Source organism: Hyaena hyaena, unplaced genomic scaffold (assembly GCF_003009895.1).
Source record: "Hyaena hyaena isolate Hyena2069 unplaced genomic scaffold, ASM300989v1 scaffold_8, whole genome shotgun sequence".
In the NCBI taxonomy this organism is placed as follows: domain Eukaryota; kingdom Metazoa; phylum Chordata; class Mammalia; order Carnivora; family Hyaenidae; genus Hyaena; species Hyaena hyaena.
Window position 1 is genome coordinate 8,314,962 of NW_024080640.1, and position 24,122 is coordinate 8,339,083.

Here is a 24,122-nt window from a genome sequence, read left to right on the forward strand (position 1 = left end):
TGTTTAGCAAAAACATCAATGTTCTGTATTTTTTTAGACTGTTAGTATTTTTTACTCTAAAACATACTTTATACAAAACATTAATAGTCTGACTTCCTTTCTTATAAAACAAAAGGTAGCTGAGTAAACCTTTCTGTCTGTATCTCACTCATTTACCCTACTCAAACAGAAGCAACGGAAGAGTGGTCTTAAACAGCTGTGAGTCACTAAAATTAGTGTTGCACAATCAGTGTTACCTATTCTGTTGTACGGTTAGGGCAGCATTGGTAAGGAGGTCAACTTCTTTGATATCATGTAAAACAGAGAAATAATGGAAAACAAAGCCAAAGTTTCTTTGGATTTCTTCCTCTCAGTTACAGCTTAATGTGCCAAATATCACTAATAACAAATGACAGTTTATAATAATTTAAGTATGCTGTAGGTTTCTAATCTAGGAATAAAACAGTAATTACAGTGTTTTAAGACTTTCACTAAATTTTCAAATCACAAGATTTTCATTCTCACATGCTAGGGTACAACTTTTTGTGTTTATTTAAAAGAATTCTTGTTCTCAACGAAAGTTGGTCATTTTTAGTAGGAGCTTGTACTTATATTCTTAATAGTAGCATAGACTTGTATGAGGACAATAAGAGCACGCACCAGAGTAAATGACATAGCTTATCTGTCTACATTCTACATTGTAGCAAACTTAACATCTTAAAAAAATTTTTTTTCAATGTTTATTTTTGAGAGAGAGAGAGAGACAGAGAGTGAGTGGGAGAGGGTAGAAAGAGACAGAATCTGAAGCAGGCTCCAGGCTCTGAGCTGTCTGCACAGAGCCTGATGTGGGGCCTGAACTCATGAACAGAGAGATCTTGACCTGAGCCAAAGTTGGATGCTTAACTGACTAAGCCACCCAGGGGCCCCAAACTTTACTTCTCTTCCTCATTTAAAGATGTTAACATTTAAATATTACCCTTTTCCCTACACTGGTTTATTTCAAAATGGTTTTCCTTAGGATTAGGGAACAAAGATACTTCTTAAAATACAATTATCAGTATATAAATTATAAGGAATTTTAGTAAGTATCAACATAGAAATGTTGATAGATGTCAGATAGTATATAATAATATTATAGGAAATGTCCAACAGGATAGTTTGCCACAGGCAAACTAATTTTCTCAGAGAACTGTATCTTTAACCAAACTAGATATAAGATACCAATTTTATGTATATCAAAATAAAGGTAGCTGTGAAAAAGAAATTAATTTTGGACTTATGAAAGTTTACTGGCTAATATTTTAACTGAAGAGTATCACTTCATGATTAACCTTCTAAACAATGTGCTCATGAAATGATGCTGTTACTCAGCCATATGAGATTTTAATCCGGAATAAACAGCGAAAATTCCAGATCACTGTCCTGTTTGGCTACACTAATTGATGATAAAACTTTTCACCAAATAAGCACTAGTGGGGCTGAATAAAAGCGTTGAGAATGACAGATGCATTCTTAACTCGCCTCACTTAGGGAAGATCATTTTCCTGCTGAGGGCTAGAGCCTTAAATTGATATGCACTATAAATTCCAAACTATTCAGGAGCTAGAACAGCAGTCAGCAAACTGACCCAGATGCTGGTTTTTCTAAGTCAAGTTGGACTGGAATGCAGCCGTGCTTGTTCATTTCTGTGCCGTCTAGGACAGCTTTTTGGAACTGTAGTTGCCATACAACACGTTACATTAGTTTCAGGTCACAGCAGGGACAGGACAACTCCAAGCATCATGGCACGCTCAGCACAAGTGTAGATACATCTGCCACCGTAAAACCCCATGACAGTGCTACTGCCTACATTCCCGTGCGGTTCCTTTCCTCCCTGTGGCTTACACATTCCGTGACTGGAAGCCTGCACCTCCCACTCCCCTTCGCCCACTTTGTCCATCTTCCTTTTCCCTCCTTTCTGGCAGCTACCAGTTTGTTTTCTGTGATTCTGATTGTTTCTCCTTTTTTGTTGTGCTTTTTAGATTCCATTTATGAGTGAAATCATATGGTATTTGTCTTCCTCTGACAGACTTCACTTAGCATAATACCCTTTAGATCCATCCATGCTGCAGCAAATGGCAAGATCACATACTTTTTCACGGCCGAGTAATAGTCCTGTGTGTGTGTGTGTGTGTGTGTGTGTGTGTGTGTGTGTATCCTCTCTATCCACTTATCTATCTGAGGACTCTAGATTGCTGCAATAAACACAGCAGTGCATAAACTTTTTTGTATTAGTATTTTGGTTTTCTTTGGGTCAATACCCAATAGTGGGATTACTGTATTGTATGGTGTTTCTACTTTTAATTTCTTAAACTTCTATACTGTTTTCTACAAGGGCTATACCAATTTATATTCCCACCAACATGCACGACGGTTACTTTTTACCAGCATCCTTGACATTTGTTGTTCTTTATCTTTTTGACACTAGCCATTCTGACCGGTGTAAGGTATTATTTCACTGTGGTTTTGATTTACATTTCTCTAATGATTCATGATGTTGAGCATCTTTTCATGTGTCTACTGGCCATTTATATGTGCTCATTGGAAAAGTGTCTATTTGATGATTTGTGGGTTTTTTTGGTATTGAGTTGTAGGTTTCTATATTTTGGATATTAAGCCTTTATTGAATGTATCATTTGTAAATCTCTCATTTAGTAGGTTGCCTCTTCATTTTGTTAACAGTGTCTTTCACTGTGATTTTTTATTCTGGCTTTTTATTCTGGTATAGTCCCAACACTGTATTTTTCTTTTCTTTTCCTTGCTTTAGAAAATGTTGCTAAGGCCAATGTCAAAGGTTAACCATATTAAGCATGGGTTTGTCTCTGGGTTCTATTCTGGTCCACTGAACAGAATGTGTGTATTTCTGTGCCAATACCATACTGTATGTATTCTGTAGTATGTATCTTGAAATTAGAGATTGCGATAATCTCCAGCTTTGTCCTTTCTCAAGCCTGCTTTAGCTAGTAAGGGTTTTTTGTGATTCCACACAAATTTCAGTATTTGTTCTAGTCTGTCTATGGAAGCTTTAGAGTAGCAAAGTTATGCCGGCAACCACATGGTTTTCAAAGTCAAACATGACTCTTTAAGAGAAAGTCTGCCAAACTCTGGACCATAGGATATTTTTGTATTAGTTTTTAAGATTTTTAAGGCAAAAACCAAAACCTTTATTCTACTGAGATAATGACAATTCAGAATGATATATATACTTAAACAGTCTGTTTTGCTTTGATAAAAACAGGTTGGAGGCTGTCAGGCCTGGTGTTTTTAGTGACCGCTGTGCTGGCTGTGGCCACTTCTCTACCCTGGATGTGTGGTTCACACACTTGCTTGGGCTTCTTGCTCCTCTGCTCCTGCTACATTTCTCAGGATGCTTCTTGAGCCTGCAGTTTTACCTGTGCCATCTGTCTTCGTTCCTTTGTCTCTTCTCACTAGTTTTACATAATGTGTTTCATGTGCTCTGGATGTTGTTAAAGTACCAGGACCTTTGATCACCCCCTTCCATCTTATTATTTAGCAATTCTGTAGTTTTAGCTTTCGAAAAATTTATTAAAAATATTTATTTTTGAGAGAGAGAGAGAGTGTGAGCAGGGGAAGGGCAAAGAGAGACAGAGACACAGAATCTAAAGCAGGTTCCAGGCTGAGCTGTCAGCACAGGGCCTGACACAGGGCTCGAACCTATGAACCATGAGATCATGACCTGAGCCGGACTCGGATGCTTAATGGACTGAGCCACCCAGGCGCCCCTAGCTTATTTTGTTTTCCTAGCTTATTTCTTTTTAACTTTAGTACCTGTTTTGTACTTTAATACTCATTTAGATTTTTTCACATACTAATTTCTTGATTATGATCCTTCTTGCATCTCAGTTTGTCTCTCGGGGTTTATGAAGTGTATCCAGTCTTCACTTGTTTGTTGCTCAAAGTACTAACAACTTCAGGGCTGCGAGCCGTCTTGGATTAGATCCTACCTTTTGCGATAACATTCTCTTGCTCATGTCGGGGAATGTTTTCTTCTTTGAAGCTGTCCCCTTGGCTTTCTGTGTCTGAAGGATTCGTTGTGATGTCTTCTCTAATGAACCCCATACCACAGCATGTGCTCAGGCTTCGATTTTGAAGTAGAAGTCCCACGTGTTAAAAGCTCTCCTTTTTTTTTTTTTTTTTTTTTTAAATTTCTAGCTCAAAAGTTAAAAAAAAATCAGGCCAAGTAACTTTTACGTATAGAAATATACATGTTACACTTCTCATAGCTAATCCTTGTAAAAGTTTTTTCTTTTACTATATGGACAATCAAGGATTCAATGTTTCAAATTCCCACTTGTTTCATAAACTTCGTCTTCCATTGCACCAAATGAGAAACAAAAACTTGTCCTAACTATGTGATATGCTATCATTTTTTGATTTGACTTCATTCTAGTAATCCTCCTTTTGTTTTAGTGATTTTTCTTCCCCCCCCCCCCCATTAGTTGTGACCATACTGAGTTTTTAACTTTGTTTTCTTCCTATACTAATGATATACCAGTTAGATGATAAATTAAAAAATGCCAATTTGGTAAATTTCTCAAACTAAGTACTTTTAAAAACAAATTCATAACAATCCATAAGTATTGTTATCAAAAGGCAGAACCAAGTTTCATAATACAAACATTGATCATAACCCAAAAAAAAAAAAGCACTGGAATAGCCTTATTTTAGCAGCTAAGGATTTCTGAAAGAGCACAATCAATTTCTTAAAAAAAAAAAAAAAAAAAAAAATATCTGGCTAACAAAACTATAGGGTATCCACTAAAGAAGCTTAGGAATAATAAAAAAGTAGTTTTGAAAAGGCAGAACTAAATTTTCCTATGCTGCTTTCATAAAGGTAAAAAACCCCTTTCATCTAAAATAACAACTCTGCATGGGTACAACTGATCTTCCACCAACAAAGTCGCCTCTGAATGTCACTTAGCTCCCAAAATCAAGCTCAAATGCAAAATAACAGTAATACAGTTACAAGTAAAGAAAAAACAAGCCAGTTAAAAGTCAAACAACTCAACTTACAACCAATAATTTAGCGTAAGAGTACATGATTGCAGAGACCCTTCTAAGAAACTGTATTAGGGCCTCATGTACACACACAGAAAAGCCAGAAGGTTCTTTAACAATGGAATCTTACAGTCCTGTCTCAATGACCTGGAGTTTCAGGCTATGGGAATAAGGAATACAGAACAATGGTTTCGGGACTTCTCTGGCATGACAATAATTACTTTTTGTTTGTCCTATAAGGAAAGAGAAACTTCCCAGAAAGAAATACAGAGCCTGAGATATGGCTAAGAAGAGGAGCGTGCCTAGGAGCATCTCATTTAATAAACATGAGATAGAGCCTAAGTTGAAAAGGATCCCATGGAGATTTTTATTTTCAGAGAACAAAACCTTAGCTGGATAGAAAAATATCAGGGAAAGAAAGTGAAAGGGGGAGGACAAAACTGTGTTTTATCTTTTATTCTGACTTGTCAGTTTAGTTTTGGGGTATAAGTGACATATAACATTTGTATTTAAGGTACATAACAATGACGTGATACATGCATAGATTACAAAGTGATTATATCACAGTAAGTCTGGTTAACATCTACCCTACTTCACGAGTGAGTTTCGTGTGATGAGAACTTTTAAGATTTACTCTTAGCAATTTTCAATATGTTTTCAAATACACAAGGTAGTAATATTACTGTTTCTTTTACTATACACTTAGCAGGTGTGTTGAGGCCAAGGGCATTAAATTAAGTCCATGCTGAGGAACAGAGCTGTGAGGCAGAGAAATCAGATCCTGGTAATGTGGCTTAAGCCCGGGTCAGGCTATATGCCTCAACGGGAGAGTTAAGTGAGTCATCAAGATCTCTTTACTGTTGAAGCCTATCTGAGCTGGAGTTAGTTACCTCCCATATGAAGAGTTCTAACTAATAAAATATTGGAATTACATACATCTTTAACAAACTGTAAATCAATACTTGCAGCCTGTGACAACCAGTTTTGACTCTACAGTAAGCAGAAATATTCTCCTACTGAAGAATCCTACTGGATGAAATTTTCCAGTAGTTTTCGAAAGTACTGAAAAAAATCTTGTCATGGGTGTGGGGGAGGGATGGACTGTGAGAAGCAGGGCACAGTGACTGGAAATCTTGGGGACCACATCCTACAATGGATTCTAGGTCCATTACAGTAACCAAGAGTATTTCCATTTGTTTTGGCTTTGGGAGAACCACATTATTCCTATTAATACAAAGTGTAGTATCTAAAAATTACTATTAATATATATCTCCTCCCCCAAAACAAAAACCCAACCCCAAACCAGTAACAACCACACACTTAAAGAAAACTCAGTAATTGTGTTTAACATGCTGCTATGGGTAAATTAAAAAAATTATCAACAAAGTGTTAAGAGACAAACATGCTAACCTTCTTTTCTGATTTTTTCTAGATCTTACTGAAGCTATGTCTAGGAAGCAGAAAATCCTCTTCAGTCTTAGTTAAAATAAAAGCTACTATTTATTGAGCATTTATGCGTTACGCACTGTGGCAAAATGCTTTATATAGAAATTTACTCGTTTAATTTTTCTTTCTTCCTTCAATAGGACTTATTTTAAAATCCCAAATGAAATGCTGTAAAGAGCATTTTCCAGACTATGCCATGAAATGATAAGCTTAGGGTTAACATTGGTGCCTTATTTTACAAAGATTTCTGGTCTTCCAACATGCAGGTTCCATCTAATATGGCTAGAAATTCTGCAACTGACTGGTTTGTGGGAGCTGGATTTTGGACTCCATCTAAGAGAAACACCAGGAAATTCCAAATTTACCAGGATCTCAAGCACATCACAACACCAGATGACTTGGAGGGCTCTTATTTACAGCAAACTGCCTCTAATAATCATCTTACTCAGCATGTACTACAGAAAATGGAGCTTACACATTTCATACGAGGGCTACTTAAAGTGTGGTCTGCAAACTGTTAGAGGAGTCCAGAACATTTTCTACATCAGTAAGTATAGTGCTTAGTTCAGCTAACTTGTTTTTTCATAGCAAGACACTCTTGATGAAGGAGGTTGATTCATTCTAGCCCAACCTTCTTATCCATTATGAACTGCTAACATTTTGTGAACCGCAACTGGAGGCATCACAATTCTGGGTTTCAAGTTATAGTACAAAGCTGTAGTAACTAAAACAGTATGGTACTGGCACAAAAACAGATGCACAGATCAATGGAACAGAACAGAAAACCCAGAAATAAACTTGCAACTATATGGTCAATTAATTTTTGACAAAGCTGGAGAGGATATCCAATGGGAAAAAGTCTCTTCACAAATTGTGTTGGGAAAACTAGACAGCAACATGCAAAAGAATGAAACTGACCACTTTCTTATACCATACACAAAAATAAATTCAAAAGGGATGAAAGACCTAAATTTGAGACCTGAAACCATAAAAATCCTACAGAGAACACGGTAAGTAAATTCTTTGATATCGGCTATAGCAACTTCTTTCCATGTATGTCTCCTTAGGCAAAAGTAAAATAAATTACTGGGACTTCATCAAAATAAAAAGCTTTTCACAGTGAAGGAAACCATCAACCAAACTAAAAGGCAACCTACAGAATGGGAGAAGATATTTGCAAATGACTTATCTGAAAAAGGGTTAGTATTCAAAATATATAAAGAACTTCCAAAACCTAAAAACCAAAAAACAAATAATCTGATTAAAAATGGGCAGAAGACATGAACATTCTTCCAAAGATGACATTCAGATGGCCAAAAGACATAAGAAAAGATCTTCAACATCACTGACTATCAGGGAAATGTAAATCAAAACTCCAATGAGATATCACCTCATACCTGTCAGAATGGCTAAAATCAACAACACAAGAAACAAACAGGTATTGGTGAAGATGTGGAGAAAGGGGAACCCTTTTGTACTGTTGGTGGGAATGCAAACTGGTGCGGCCACTTTGGAAAACAGTATGGAAGTTCCTAAAAAAAGTTAAAAATGGAACGAGCCTATGATCCAGCAATTGCACTACTAGGTTTTTACCCAAAGAGTCAAATACACTAATTCAAAGGGATACGTGCACCCCAATGTCTATAGTAGCATTATCTACAATAGCCAAATTCTGGAAACAGCTCAAGTGTCCAGTGACTGACAAATAGATAAGAAAGATGTGGTAAGTACAATGGAATATTACTCAGCCATAAAAAAGAATGAAATCTTGCCATTTGCAACAACATATATGGAGTCAGAGTATTATGCTAAGCAAAATGAGTCAGAGAAAGACAAATATCATATGATTTTACTCATATGTGGAATTTAAGAAACAAATGACCAAGCGGGGAAAGAAAAATACAAACCAAGAAACAGACTCTTGAACTATAGAGAATAAATTGATGGTTCTCAGAAGGGAGGTGGGCTATCAAGGAGTGCACTGGTTATGAGGAGCACGAGGTGATATATGAAGCGTTGAATCACTATGTTGTACACCTGAAACTAATGTAACACTGTATGTTAACTGGAATTTTAAATAAAAACTTTAAAACAATTAGCAATTGACCTCACCTTTGACAGAAGCAATTTCACACAGGAAACATGACCTTCATAGACGGCAGACAGTAGAGGCGTAATATGATGTTTATCCGGAGCCTATGAAATAAGAGATAAAAAAAAAAATCACTTTATTTTTCATTTCTTCCTTTCTTCCAGATTTAATTAGAGAACTATCAATGTTTACCTCTTGCCTTGTTATATAAAATCACTTCAGGGTACAAGTTTCCAGCCACTTAGAGAGCTGCCAAAGTCCAAGCCCACAAGCAGGGTCTCCTGGAGTATCAGCATAGTGCAGTAGAGGGCGCAGGGCTTTGCGCTCAGCTCCAACCATGGCTCTACCACTTACACTGTGCTGACTAGTTACCTAGCCTCTCCGAGTCCCAAGGCCTCACAACATTGTAGGAACGCGAATGAGGTCCAGGAAGGGAAGAGAGGGGGTAGAAAATAGCCAATAAAGAGGGAAAAACTGCCACATTGGGGCCAGGTGACACAGTGTTCCCTGAAATGTGTAAAGTTCCCCTCACTTGCTATCATGGCTAAACATTTTTCCAAAACCCTCAAAGCTGTAAAAGGCAAGAGCCAGGAGATGACTGCTCTTGTCTATTTGCCTACGAACCTTTGTCCAAAACTCCAGTTTGGATTTATTCTATGACTGCAGAGTCCTATCCTCCATAGCATGATAGCCATTTGCTACCTATAGATAGTGACAGTGTTAACTCTCAAGTTGCTGGAGAACTTAAAACTGTGAGTTAGGATGCTTCATTTTTATCAATTTAAGAAAGTCTGTTTGTTCTGCTTATAAAAAAAAATGCCAACTATATATTTCTAAGTTACAGGAAATTTGGTATAATTTCAGACTATATTTCTGTTTTACAAGATGACAGAAAACAATTACCCAAGGCATACAACAGGATTTTTTTCTAGAATGACAACGTTCTTTACATACATTAATATCTGCTCCTTTCAGCAGCAGAAATTCCAGGATTTCAAGCTGCCCACAGTCTGCTGCATAATGAAGAGGCTTCCTTCCACCTTCTAGTGTCCGGTTGACATCTTCTCCCTTAGAAGAGAAGCCAAATGAAAATGATATTTAGATGGATGGTAGATGGAAGATGGGACATGAGATAACCCAGTATTTTTTACTTTCTTAAAAGCTTGAGTTTCATGAAACAATCACATTTCCTGCAAAGTGAAATAAGTAACCAAGAAGTCGAAATTAAATTCTGTGCAACAGCACACATGTAGTATGGTAGTAATTCAGTTATGATCAGTCAAACCAGAAACAACAGACAATAATATGAAATGTAATGAAATGTTACTGTGCTCTATTTCTAAGGGGTTCAATCAGCATAATGTTAAGATGTGGCCACAAAAAGACTGGTAAGTTCAAATACTGAGATTTCACCCAGATCACCTTTACTTCAAGGAAAGCATCACTACTTTGATGGGAGCAGACATTATCACAAGGTAGGTAGTTCTGCTACTAAGAATCATTTCCTTCATTTAACATTTGCTGACGCCCTGCTATCTGGCAAGCACTGTGCACGGAGAAGACTAAGGCGAAAAAAATCCAATGTAGCTTCTGACTGCATGGAGCTTACTATCCACTGTGGGGAGGCAGACTTTAACTGGATAATTATAGGACTAAACATGTCAAAACAGAAGTGCTACAAAGGAAAGGAACTCAGTGCTATACAAACACTAGAAGAACAGGATTGAATCTTGCTGACAGATGGGGAGTGGGCTGGGTCAGAAAATGAACTTATTATTACTAAGGCCTCAAAAAAAGTGTTCATTCATTGAGAATTAACAGATTCTAATAGTAACAAATAACAACCAGCCTCTTTACTGACCAGCGGATACAGGTTTGACACTAGGCTACACATAATCTCTAATCTTTACACCATCCTAAAAGGAGAAAATCTCCACTTCATAAATGAAAAGTCTGAAGTGAAAAGAGGTTAACCAACTGTTTAATGCAGCTTAGTAATGAGTGAGATCTAAACTTCTCTTTCTATACCACCACATTGCCCCCGATGCAGTATTTGCCCCTTCTTTCTTAAGGAAAGTTCAGATTTGAGAGTAGCAAAATGCCTGAAGAAGTTTATTTTCTCAACTACTATAGTATTCAGTTATCTTGGTTTGGTTAACTCATCAAGTCCTATTCTGAATCAAGTAGCTCAGAACCCTATCATTTCATGGCCACTACAAGCCACTTCTTCAAACAGAGGTGCAGGAGAAAGGTGTACAACTTGCTTACTGCCCTGGGAGGCCCGGCTGGAGCTCCAACTCTACTACTTAATTGTAGGACTTAGACTGGTTACTTTCCAAATCTGTTTCCTTATCTGTCAAATGGGAATAAAAACGCTTCATCTTCATAAGGTTTTACTGCATCATTAAGATAATCCATGCAAAATATTTAACGTAGGTCCTGACCCGTGGTCAAATGTTTAATGAGGTTAACTTTTATATCTGTGGATCCCGGATGTTGGTTTATACTGGCACTAAAAGACTATTCCAAAACTGAGTTAAGGCAGGTTCTGCAGAACGGCTGAAATTTAAATAGTCCGGGCCATTTGGCATTCCACCTTAGCATTTATCCACAACTGCACAAATGGGAGCCTTTGGCAAAAGAGATACTGCTTAAACAATTCCCAAAACTAGTTTCCCTTAGATAACAATATATCCCCTCCATTATTAAACAGAGTGTTAACTGGATAGGTCTTTACAGTGAGAAAAGCTAAGTATTACTTGTAGTAAGTAATGAGTAAGAGGGCTTTGTCAAAGATACTTTCCCAAATCAAAATAAGTGACATCTTCCCTCCTCACTCGGTATGAGCCTGGAAAAAGCATATGAAATGGAGTTGTGAGTTTAAACTTTCTCCTTTATGGCTACAGACACTGCCTTTACAGTTCTTATTTTAGCAGACAAAAAACGACATCACCAGAAAGGCTCTGTATGACTGACAGGAAAGAAAGGATCCTCTTCTGCGGAGCCTTAGCAAAAGCTGTACTTATAGAGGAATTTATAGTAATGAGAGACCTGTACTGGAAAAGCAGGAAGGCCTTAAAATGATGAGTTTTGTACTTTCACCTTAAGAAATGACAGAGTATTATGCTAAGTGAAATAAGTCAGAGAAAGACAAATACCAGATGATTTCACTTATATGTGGAATTTAAAAAACAAAATGAATGAACATAGGTAGAAAAGAGAGAGAGGGGCAAACCAAGAAACAGACCCTTCACTTAATCACAGAGAACAAACTGATGGTTACCAGCGGGGAGGTAGGTAGGGGATGGGGGAAAGAGCTGATGGGGATTAAGAAGGGCACATTGTGCTGAGTACCAGGTGCTGTATGGAAGTGGTGAATCACTAAATTCTACACCTGAAACTAATATTATACTGGACGTTAACTGGAATTTAAATAAAAACTTTAACAAGAAAAAAAAAACCTAAGGTGAAAACAAAAGGTATATGGAAATCTCTGTATCTTTTGCTCAATTTTGCTGTGAACCTAAAAATGCTCCAAAAAAATGAAGTTTATTTTTAAAAAAGCAAATTAAATTCAAAGTAAGCCAGAGGGAAGAAAAAAGAGCAGGAACCAATGAAATGGAAAACAGAAAAAGAAGAGAAATCAAAAGCTAATTCTCTGAGATCAATACAATTGATAAATCTCTAGCCAGAGTGATCAGAAAAATAAACAGTGAAAACAAAGTGCTAATATCAGACTTTACTGATTACCTTCCCACAAAGTAACTCCCAGGCATTAGAGGGCTACACTGGTAAATTCTACCAAACATTTAAGGAAAAAGAGTAATACCAATTCTTCCAAAAAATGAGAAGCATCCATTTTAGAAAAAAGAAGTAATACTGTCTTTGTCTGTAGGTGACATGATTGACTATGTAGAAAATTCTATGAAATCTCTCAAGAGGCTACTAAAACTAGTAAGTAACTTTAGGAGTGCTGCAGGACAAAACAACCAATATACAAAATCAACTGCATTTTTATATACTATTAATGACTAATTGCAAAATTAAAATCAGTATTATTTATAGTAGCATCCAAAGATGAAACACTTGTGATAAACTAACAAAAATGTGAAATACTTACACACCAAAAACTACTAAAATTGTTGAAATTATAGAGGACCTAAAGAAATGGAGAGAGATACCAGGTCTGTGGGTAGAAGACTCAATACCAGAAAGATGTTGATTCTCTCCAAATTGATGTGTAGATTCAATGCAATACCAGTCAAAACCACAGCAGATTTTTTAAAGAAACTGACAAAATGACACTAAATTTCATCTGGAAATGCAAAGAATCTAGACTGGCCAAAATCACTTTGAAAAAGAATAAGATGGAGGGCTAGTACTCCCTGATTTCAAGAATTATTAAAAACCGAAGTAATCAAAAAAGTACAGTATTGGCATAAAATTATAAAATATGCAAACTTTCACCACGAATGCACAGTGAAAAAAAGTGGGTCAGTGGCTGCCTGGGGGGAAGGGAAGAGAAGAACAATAGGAGCGAGGGTCTACGAAGGGGCAGTAAGAGTGATGGATGTGTTCATTACCTTGATTGTGGTGATGATTTCACAGATATATACTTATGTCAAAACTTATCAAATTGTACACTTTAATATCTGTAGTTTGTTGTATGTCAATTATACCTCAACAACAGATTTTCCTGAAATCAAATCTCTGTGGCTCTACTCTTACAAAATGGGATGCTAATAAAGCAGTATTTGAGGTAGGATGGGTCCAGAGGTGACTATCAATCTTCAGTAAAGAGCAAAAGCTATTTGAAGTTAAGTTCCTTCCATATTAGTGCTGAAGTTTGAAAAGCTCTTGCCTTCTATATCCTATACCTCAACTAACTATATGGAACAAGAAGTTTTAAAGTGGGCTGAGAGAGGATCAATGTGACCCCTAACTGGCTTCAGAGATCAAAACAATTGTCTGAATTGCTGGGAAAAACCTCATCAGTATCCCAACTTCTATCACTATTTTGCCTACTCCATTCCTTACAACTGCAAGGAACCTGCTAAACACAAAATACGATCACAGCATTACTTTTTTTTTTTAATTTAAATTTAATTTTTTTTTTTTACAAATAGTTTATTGTCAAATTAGTTTCTACATAACACTCAGTGCTCATCCCCAAAGTGCCCTCCTTCATGCCCATCCCCCCCTCCCCCCCACATCCATCAGTCCTCAGTTTTTGTCAGCATTCAAGAGTCTCTCATGGTTTGCCTCTCTCCCTTTCCCCCACCATTTCCGCCCTTCTTCTCCCCCTTGGTCCTCCGTCAAGTTCCTCCTAATCCTCCTATACGTGCAAACATATGGTATTTGTCCTTCTCTGCCTGACTTATTTCGCTCAGCATAACACCCTCAAGGTCCATCCATGTTGCTACACATGGCCAGATTTCATTGTTTCTCATTGCCATGTAGTATTCCATGGTATAGATAAACCACATCTTCTTGATCCATTCGTCTGTTGATTACAGCATTACTTTTTAAAAATTTTTTTACATTTATTTTTGAGAGACAGAGAGCATGAGTGGAGGAAGGGCAGAGAGAAGGCGACATAGAATACGAAGCAGGCCCCAGGCTCTGAGCAAATGTTCAGCACAGAGCCCAATGCAGGGCTCGAACCCACAAACTGTGAGAGCATGACCTAAGCCGAAGTCAGACACAACCGACTGAGCCACCCAGGCGCCCCACAGCACTACCTTTGAAAAAGTCCTCTGATGACTATTCATTGCTCTGAACAGCACAGTTCAGAAGGTCTGGACTGATCTATCTGGTGACTACCCTTCCAACTTCAATTCTCACAGCACACACCCTGCCCACACCTCCTCCTTTCCTTTGTTAACTCCTACTAATCCTTTAGAAGCCGGTTTTAATAAACCTTCCCATGGAACGTATCACTAACCTTCTCAACTTGGAGTAATGTGAGCTCACAGGTGTGCCCAAAGCACCTTGCATCTCCCTGTGTCCTAACACTGATCACATTCTACTCAAACTGTTTGTGTCTCTGTCCTCTTGAACACAGGTCAGGTACCACATCTCTATTATTTACTTTTGTATCTCCAATGCCTAGTATAGTTTCTAATATACAGTAAACACTGATATGATAAAGCCTTTGGTTGAAGAAATGGTGAGGTTGTTCAAGTAATAGATTTGGAAGCAAGCCATATATGACACCTTCCATTTCAAGCAGACATGGATAATACATTAGTTATCTAGGTAGTAGCAGCAGTAACCTGAGATCAATGGTGTTTGCTGATGTAGGGGATTTGAATGACAACTTCCCAGGTTTTCAACAGTCTTGATAGGTGGTACTGCAGTGGTGACTGTAAAATAGGGAAGGATGATAGTGCTCTATCTAGTTCCTTTCTCCCTACCCTCTGCCCATACATTAGGCATTATTAGTCACATCACCAGAGAGGAAGTTAGCACCTATTCTGTAATCTTGATTCTAACTTAATGAAACATTACCAGCTAAGGAGAAAAGTCTAACACTAATTTTGTCTCCCAGATTCTGGGGTTAGAGAAAGATGTACAATCTCAAGGGGTCCCTTCGCATTACAAGGCAATCTTACCATGTTTTTCTTTTCCTCTTGCTTTTCCACTTTCCACAGAGATTATTTTAAGTTTCTTTCACTTTTTATAGATCTTAGATTTCCCCATCTCCTCTCTCCCTTTCATTCTCAGCAGATAACTTCATCATAACCTCTGCACACAGAAGACTGCCTTCAGACAGGCACTCTCAGGAACTTCTCTCCATTTCACCTTCCTAGAGCTGACAAATCCTCTCCTCCTATCAAAAGCCAATCTCTCACCTATGTTTTGGATATCATCCTTTCTTTTTTCTTAGAAAACTTACTCTTTTGTTTAATACCTTTTCTTGTGTTTTCAACCTCTACTGCGGCACTGACTCCTTTTCATCAGTGTAAGCCACACGCAACTCTTTCACTAAAAAAGCGAAGTGCAACACATCAACCTCTCCTTAAACCCATCTTAGACGTTTTAGTTACTGTTCTTCTTCCTCCCTTTCATGGCTAAATTTTCCAAAAGCACTGTGTTATCTCCAATTTCTCACTTTCTGTTCTAATCTGACTTCCACCTTCAGGACTATACCATAACCATTTTTGCTGAGGTCAATGACTTCCTTGTTGCAAAATGCAAAGGTTATCTCAGTCCTCACCTTAATTGACCTCCCAAAGTGACCAAGTTGATCACTTCTTCCTTTTTTAAACAGACTCTCTTCTCCTGGCTTCAGTGACACCACATTATTGGTATTTTTCTTCTTCTGTTTCCATGTCTACCAGGTGTTTAAAACAAGTTTTGGGGCTCTTGGTTATGATTTCAGATTTTCATTATATATAATTTTAATAGCTGAGAAGCTCAGCCATCCTTATAAACTTGTAAGAGTATCTATAACAAAACACCCTGACTATAAAGTTTTTTGGAATAACAAACACTTCCTTAGCGATAAAGTGTACATGCTTTTAAAGACATTACCATGCGATAACACCGTGTCAGAGTCTGGCAGAAATAAAATTCGCATCATGGTATGTGTGTAAAGAACCATGCGGGTCACAAATAATTCTGTACAAAGCTTCTATTTACCATACACAGTTGAGGTAATGCAGACTGACAAACCCAATTTGTCATCACATCAAGGCTTGCCTAGCTTCACCTTTCCCTTTTAGCAAGAGTAATTTATCCAGTTTTGTTTTACTCTCTTTCCTTTACTGCAACACGAAGCCTGTTAATTGTTAAATACATAACAAAGATATTTATTAAAATTATATTTTGCCATATTTTTCTTATAAGGTGTTATGAAGCTATTCTTTTCTCTGAATATGGCATATTCCACGTACGTAATATATAATTATTACAGATATAATACTACTTCACAATATTTTCTTTAAAAAATTTTTTTAAATGTTTATTTTTGAGAGACAGAGAGAGCATGCATGAGTGGGGGAAGACAGGGAGACATAGAATCCAAAGCAGGCTCCAGGCTCTGAGCTGTGAGCACAGAGCCCAACGTGGGGCTCAAACTCATGAACCATGAGATCATGACCTGAGCTGAAGTTGTACACTTAACCAACTGAGCCACACAGGCGCTCCCTACTTCACAATGTTTTCTGGTGAGAGTTTAAATTAAATACACTCTATTCAGAACCATGTTAGTGAATACGAAAGGCTTTAGGATAGGTTGATCCCTGGTGCCTCTCAAATATGGGGGTGTAGATGATGGTAGAGGAAAAAGTCTCTGTGAAATTCTAAATCAAATGGAACCCAAGGAGAGTTTTAAGATTACTCTATATTCTAACAACTGCAGACTACCTTCTCTGACTCTACCTTGGTCCTTAAATCAGAATTATCCTTAGAATTAAAAAAAAAAAAAGTGATAATGCATGACTAGTTTATGTCAGTATACTGGTGAGTCTATATTAAGGGGAGAACTTAATTACTGTAATATCATTTATTCCAATGCTAAAAGCATGACATTTTAAGGCTGGATACTGGACAGGTTTTCCAACTCTTTGAAAATTAAATGACATTACTGGCGTTTGTGAAATATTACTAGGCTTCATTTCTCAAGTATCACTGTTCTGAATAACTAAGACCCTCTATTATTCTGATAAATTCTTACCTGTCTAGAAAATGATTGGTGTAACGGTCAAGTTCTATCTTTAATATCAATAAATCAACTAGTGGGGTGTCTGGGTGGCTCAGGTGATTGAGCATCCAACTTTGGCTCAGGTCATGGTCTCATCATTCTTGAGTTCAAGCCCCGTGTCGGGCTCTGTGCTGACAGCTCAGAGCCTGGAGCCTGCTTCAGATTCTGTTTCCCTCTCACTTTGCCCTACTCATGCTGTTTCTCTCTCTCTCAAAAATAAATAAACATTAAAAATTTTTTAAAAATAAATCAACTAGTATTTACTAAGAAGCCATATTCCTAATTGGGCATGCTAATGGTACAAAAAAGTCGAACTGTGGTCTATGCTTACCTTAGAAATCAGAGACTACAGCTTACACTTATTTCTACCACAATGCCAAATATGGTACTTTTCAACCTCAGTATTTGTTGTGATTGCTAAGTGATTATGATGGCAGGTTATAAAATGCCATATTAAGACATAACAGTATTCATTAAGTATTCACTCATTGATTTCGAAAGTGTGGGTAAATGCAGCACATGTGTATATAAGAGAATATGCATAGAGAAAGTAATTATTATGGTGTATGGATTTCCCACAGGAATTTCCTTCCAGAAATCTAGGAGGTGTTACTTTGGGAAAGTACGGGTCACATGACATTTGTGAGTCTTCGTTGAAATAATGTAAAGTTCCTGGCACACAGTGAGCACTCAATAATGCCAAATGCTTTTATTAATATTAATAGAGGCCTCAATAGTTGTGACTTGAATAGCTTTCTACCCAATGTCTCCACAATCAACAATTCAACAAACGTGAATCAAGTAAATCAATGTTCCTAAAAAGTAAGACCGATCATGCCACTCCTTCACTCAAAACATTTTGACTATTCCCTTTTGCTGAACAGAAAATCCTTAGCATGACACTCAAGTCATTTTCCATTCAACACCAACTTGCCATTCTGGTTGTTTTACCTCTTATATACACTGCTCCCAACACAGCAGTGCTTTCCCACTTTTGGGAAACTTCATGTTGCTGCTTTTCTTTGGCATGATTACCCCACTTCCATTCATGTCGTGATATGCTGAAATTCCACTTGCTCTCCAAGACCTATTTTTCTCTTGTAAAACTTTTACCTGATACTCTTTTCTCCTTGATACTTCTGATATATAATTCCCTGCTTTTAATCCTCAAAGTTCTTGTTGATGTCTCTTACTACATTTACCTTTCTTCAATTACATATTTATTATGTATATACTTCAATGAAAACTCCATTAAAAAAAAGGACAATGCCTTATTTATATATACTGCCTATAATATCTATGGTCAACTTGTGCTTAACAGTTCATTTTAATGAATTAGTGCAGTCATTTATACCACCTTCGTCACATGGAACCTGCTGCTTACCATAACAACTATCACTCTACAAAGAGGTGTTTTAAAATTATTATTAGTCCATCTAAAAGTCAGAGTCTCAGTGTTGGAAAGGACTCTGAAGGTCATCCAACCCAACCATTCACTTTGTATTTGAATCCTTGCCTGTGTATGGCCAACCTACAATCGAACCTAATGAAAGGCAACTCAAGATCTTACTGATCAGCTCATTCCTATTAAAATGCTGGCAAATCCACTGTTTACCAGTTCTAATTCTACCCCTCGGGGACACGTGGACTATATCACATTATAACTAAAGTGAAATTTTTTTATATAAATCCTGACCTTCAGTTACTGATTTTCTAAGTATACATGTAGGGACATTCTATTAATTGCTCTTAAATTTCATCTTTTAATAGTCACCTTATTTTTCCAGACTGCCAAGTTCTTTCTAGATTCTTACTAAAAGGAGTTTGTTAGTTCTGATTCCCACCCTCCATCTTGTACCTCACCTATCTTCACCATGTGCCCCTAAGACATTTATTAGAAAATGAGAAAAGCCTGAGGAATGAGCCCCACCAGTATTCAGGAAACTTCCTGCTGATACCACCACCATTCAAATAGTCTTGAATCTAATTCATTACACTCTTATCCAGCCATCCTTTACCATCATTCATCCAAGCATAACATTAAAACATAGAAATTTCAATGGAATGTTTGAGACTTCTTTAATCTGACAGGAACTACAAAAAAAAATGGAAATTAGCAGAGCAGGATTTATTTCTAATTGATCCCTTCATAAGTGTTACAAACAATCCCATGACAACCCACAAATACACTTAAAAATAATGTTCATTAAATAAAATTTAAATTTGGAAATTTGGAAAAATAAGAGATCTTTCTTCTGGTAGTGAGTCCTGCCATCTAAAATACAACCATTGTTACTACCTTGCTGTACTCCGGTTTACTTTTTTCCTGTGAAAGTAGTTACTTAAAAAAGGTATAATCACACTACTTGTTATTTATCATATATCTTGCTATGTTTCTTAAAAGCTACATAAGATTCTGTCAAGCAGATGTGACCCAGTTTACCTAAATATTCTCCTAATTCTGGACATGTAGATTAACACCAAATACCCTATACCATTAAAGATCTTATTTTATAGAACATAACAATATCGTATTCCATCAATTTGAAAGCACACATTTCCCTGTATTTTAACATCTCTGAAACTGGGTCACAAAATGGGGGAGGGGGGAAGAGGAAGCCTTACCACTATGCCTTGGTGAAAAGGGGAAGGGTAACTTACAGGTTGCTTATGTGCTTTAGAAAAACACTAACAGTCACTGCCTATGCCTGACTTTACGACAAAAACTAAAATATGACTGGGTCAAAATACTAGAATGTGTAGTACAGAATTATATTATGCTGAAGTTGGAGAACATAAAATGGTGAAGTTCACTGAAACTAAGACCTGCTCACATTAAATTAAATCAGAATATTCCACATTTTCTTTCTTTGGCATCGCTACCCCATTCTGGTAACTCATTGTTACCACACTGCAATGAAAATAGCAAATTAAAACCAACAGGGACACATTAAACCCTAATGCTAATACTAAATGTCTGGAAGTTCTCACTTCATCTAAGTTGTGTCCACAAACTTAAAAAGGAAAGCAAACTGACCTCCAGTGTAAGTAATAATATATTCTTGGGGACACACTCCTGACGTGCCTGCCTCAACTTCTGTGAAAACAGAGAAAGGCAACTCAAAAGAGCTCAGAAAACCAAGTGTATTGGCCAACTCCCTGAACTGCAATGTTACTGAAGCATGCCCTTGTGATTTACTTCCACGTTACCATACCGTAATGTCACTGCGGCAGAGATACTACCTATTCCATCACCATTCTATCCTTCTTGATCAACAAATTCTGACCTTATTAAGCTGGCAATGTGCCCAGCTACCACACATTTCCCAGCAACTCAGTGCCTAGGAGTAGCCAATAGGTGAGAACACAAGTTGAATGGCGTCTCAAAGACTTACTGGAAGATATATTTCTCCCCTTATTCCTGTTTGAACGAGAGAATGGTGGCTGAAATTCTAGCAGCCATTTTGGACCATGAGGTGATTCTGAAGATAGAAGTGACTAAGGATGGAGGAGCTTAAGTACTTTATGGGAAAAGGAGCTTGAGTGTATCATGGCCACAGAGCTACTGCACCAGGTGTGGACTGCCTGCTTCTTGATTTCTTTTACGAGAGAGAAAAAAAATCACTATCTTGTGCAGTCATTTATTCTCTTTGGGAAAAGGTTTATTAAAAGTTTCTTCTCCCCCACGGTCTCTTCTTAGTGGCAGAATCTGCTTCTGTTAGAGGAAAACAAGTGATCCACTATTTCTCTACCCATGAAGGATCAACCACTTTATGTGGAGACAGAGTCACAGAGAGACTTAAGGCACATCCCTGCCTAAAGTTAGAATTTTTCAAGTAGTGTTTTAGAACTAGGCAATGAGAATATAAAAGATATCCCATCAGGCCATCAGAGCCACGAGAAACTAGAATCCTATCAGGTGATATGTGGTGGTCAGGAGCAATCCTCACATCCCATGTGTCTGCACAGCCTCAGTCTGGACAGACTTCCCCTTTAAAGGGTAAGTAACAGAAGAAAAACAATATTTGGTGGGGGGGGGAGTCAGAGGTATGAAAACTACAAGAAAACTATAGCAAAAGAAAAATCATTATCTGTGATCGAGATGGAATCCAAAAGACACGGTTTCTATGAAAAAAGTATCTTAGGAAGAAAGCAAACAAACATATGCAAAGTGAACAAAATGAGATCCAGGATGATGGAAACAGGAAGCTGGCTGAGAAAGTGAAATATAGCAGGAGAATTAAAACTGCAGTTGCAAGACTAAAATCTGCACTAAAGTCAGGAGAGCTGGACAGCCCTACCAACTCTAAATTAAGAAAACTGTAAGCTTAAAAAATTCTCCCAGAATACTGAGGTGATAAATGAAAGTGATTAAAATGATACAACAGTAAAGTAAAAATCTATCAATGATATATAGTCAGAACAAAGGGAAGTGAAATAGTTATAACAGCAAACTCTTTTGGGCTCAAAAATAAATAAATAAATAAATCTGAGCCCAGAGATCCACAGATGGTAAAAGCTCACTGTATTATGGACAAAATTCAATAGAACACCCCCGCTCCACTCCCCCTGCCCAGTAATATAGTTTTGCAATTTCTGTTTTACAAGGAGAAAAACAAAAACAAAAAAAGTAAAAAAATACATTAACTCCAAATAAAATTAAATTAGCCTGGTCTCTCTCTACAACACTGGATTCTGGAGGACAAGAGAAAAAACTACAGTAATGACATCCAGAGAGGACCTGGGGACCAGGTATAAGCCTCTGAGGAGAGTTACTGACACCAACACTAATGGGAGATGTATGAAGTGTCCTTTAAACATGTTGAAGGTAGGCAGAAGGGTGAGAATCTCTGATCTGCTGTTGAGAGAATAAATTATGACTCATGCATTCCACACCAAGCAAATCAACACTCATGTGAAGGCAAAGGCAGTCTTGGGTACCAGCAAATCAGAAAATAGACCACTGGTGTTCCCATGAGGGTCAGAGGAGGAAGTAAGCAGCACCTTAAGGCTTCTAGTGCAGTGAGGTTTCTGGCACTTCAGTCTCAGCATCCCAAAGTGGTTTTGTTTATAATGGTTATATCTATGGTTACGTATCACGTTAGAAATCAAAGTAGAAAACCTTTCATTTATTAATTCATTCAGAAATAACGAAAAGAAGCACATTGCACGTTAACAAAAATGAGATTTTTAAAAATAAAAAATAACTATATTCCTCCTCTCCTCCCCCCAAAAAGTGAAGGGTGACACTGTATTACTTTTTCTTTTTTCTTCTTTGCAAATCTTTTTAATGTTTGTTCTAACAGAGGGCAGCTGCCCTCTCTTATCTGCTTCCATATTCAGTTTGTTTTGACATATTGTTTTGGCTAAAATATATGAAGAAAATTTGGCCTCTCATGGATATGTGGTTTAACAAATTAAAAATTTAGCAGACTTTTAACAACCTTTTCAGTTAATTATGGCTTTTCTCTGACACTACCCCGAAACTCAACAAGTTGTAGTTTGTTAAAAATTACTTACAATGTGGAATCTGACACTTCATCAATGAACTTCATACTCTTAAATCCATTAGTTATTTACAATTTGAATGGATCTTTTAGATATGCATGATTTTGTAATGTCATGCATTGGTCATTTAGAAAATATTGGTTTACTGAGTGATACAAATCTTCCAAACGTTGACACATTTCTTTCTTCAGTATCAAAACAATCACATTCATTGATAACACTTCCAGTCTCATCAATAAAGTCGAAGTATTGGGAAGCTGTCAAGCCCAAGACAGCAGAATGTTCCAAAATTTGAATTTTCTTTTAAGGCTTGAATTTTACCACTGGCTATAAAAACTATTAGCTGTTTTCCTTGAACAGACAGGCTAACTTCATTTTCAAGAAAATATGTGCCAAATACCCAAGTCTGAATAATCAGATTTGTAATTTGCAGGATTTTGCTCCATAAAAAAGGCAACTAGCTCAGATTCTTTAAAGATAAAGAATGAATCTTGGATTTTGTTAGCTAACATTAACAAAAAGAAAGGCAAACAAAAATCCAAATAGAAGCAAGTGGCTACTTGAGAGACACATCGAAAGCCAAAATATGAGAAAGTGTGAAAAATATAAACGAATGGGCAAAAATGTATCAGGCACATATTCTAAAAAATTAATAAAATATTAATATATGACAAAGTTGAATTCAAGACAAAGAAAAGTATATGCGAAGAAGAGGTCCATTTAACATTTTAGAAATGTCTGCTAGTCGTGAATCTACCTGAAGAATACAAGGAAACAACGGACAAAAACAGCACGGGAGTGACATAAGCCCAGTCTTTGGCGGGCGAGGCGATGACAGGCATGATCAATCATCACTACGACTGAAGTAACATATAGCAAACTTGGTGCTTTATGGAAACTACACGTTTAACTTTCACTGATGAACAAAACCTGATTATAACAGACCAAAGAAAACCTCAATACATTCCGAAGTTTAAAACCATATAGAGCCCAATCTCTAATCCCAACGCAATAACTAAAAATTAATACCAAAAGCTTTCGTACAAACACAAATTAGGACAAAGAAAACAAAAGAACAAACCAAAAGAACACACAACCAAACCAATAGTGAATGTCCTAAATTGCCAATGAAACAAAGAAGAGCTTAATATTGGAGTTACTATTTTGAAAATAAAGGTTAAAATATTAAATTACTATATTAAAGGTAAGAGTATGACTTGTGGATAGACCCAAAACTGTGGAAAACCACAGCTTTTGTGAAATGGCTAGTTAAATCAATATAAAATTATGTGGCTTTAAAAACTCTGGCACCAAGCGCCTGGTGGCTCTGTT

At 37.1% G+C, this 24,122-nt stretch overlaps 1 protein-coding gene across 1 annotated transcript in view; it reads right to left on the minus strand.

The window, feature by feature from the left end:
* Nucleotides 1–24,122, minus strand: part of MTPN (myotrophin) — a 61,232-nt gene that overhangs the window by 13,094 nt on the left and 24,016 nt on the right. Inside the window, exons 2-3 of the mRNA XM_039243631.1 lie at nucleotides 9,530–9,643; nucleotides 8,596–8,679 (exon numbers count right to left, since the gene is read on the minus strand). Of these exons, the coding sequence (XP_039099562.1) occupies nucleotides 8,596–8,679; nucleotides 9,530–9,643 (198 nt within the window). The remainder of the gene's footprint in view (nucleotides 1–8,595; nucleotides 8,680–9,529; nucleotides 9,644–24,122) is intronic.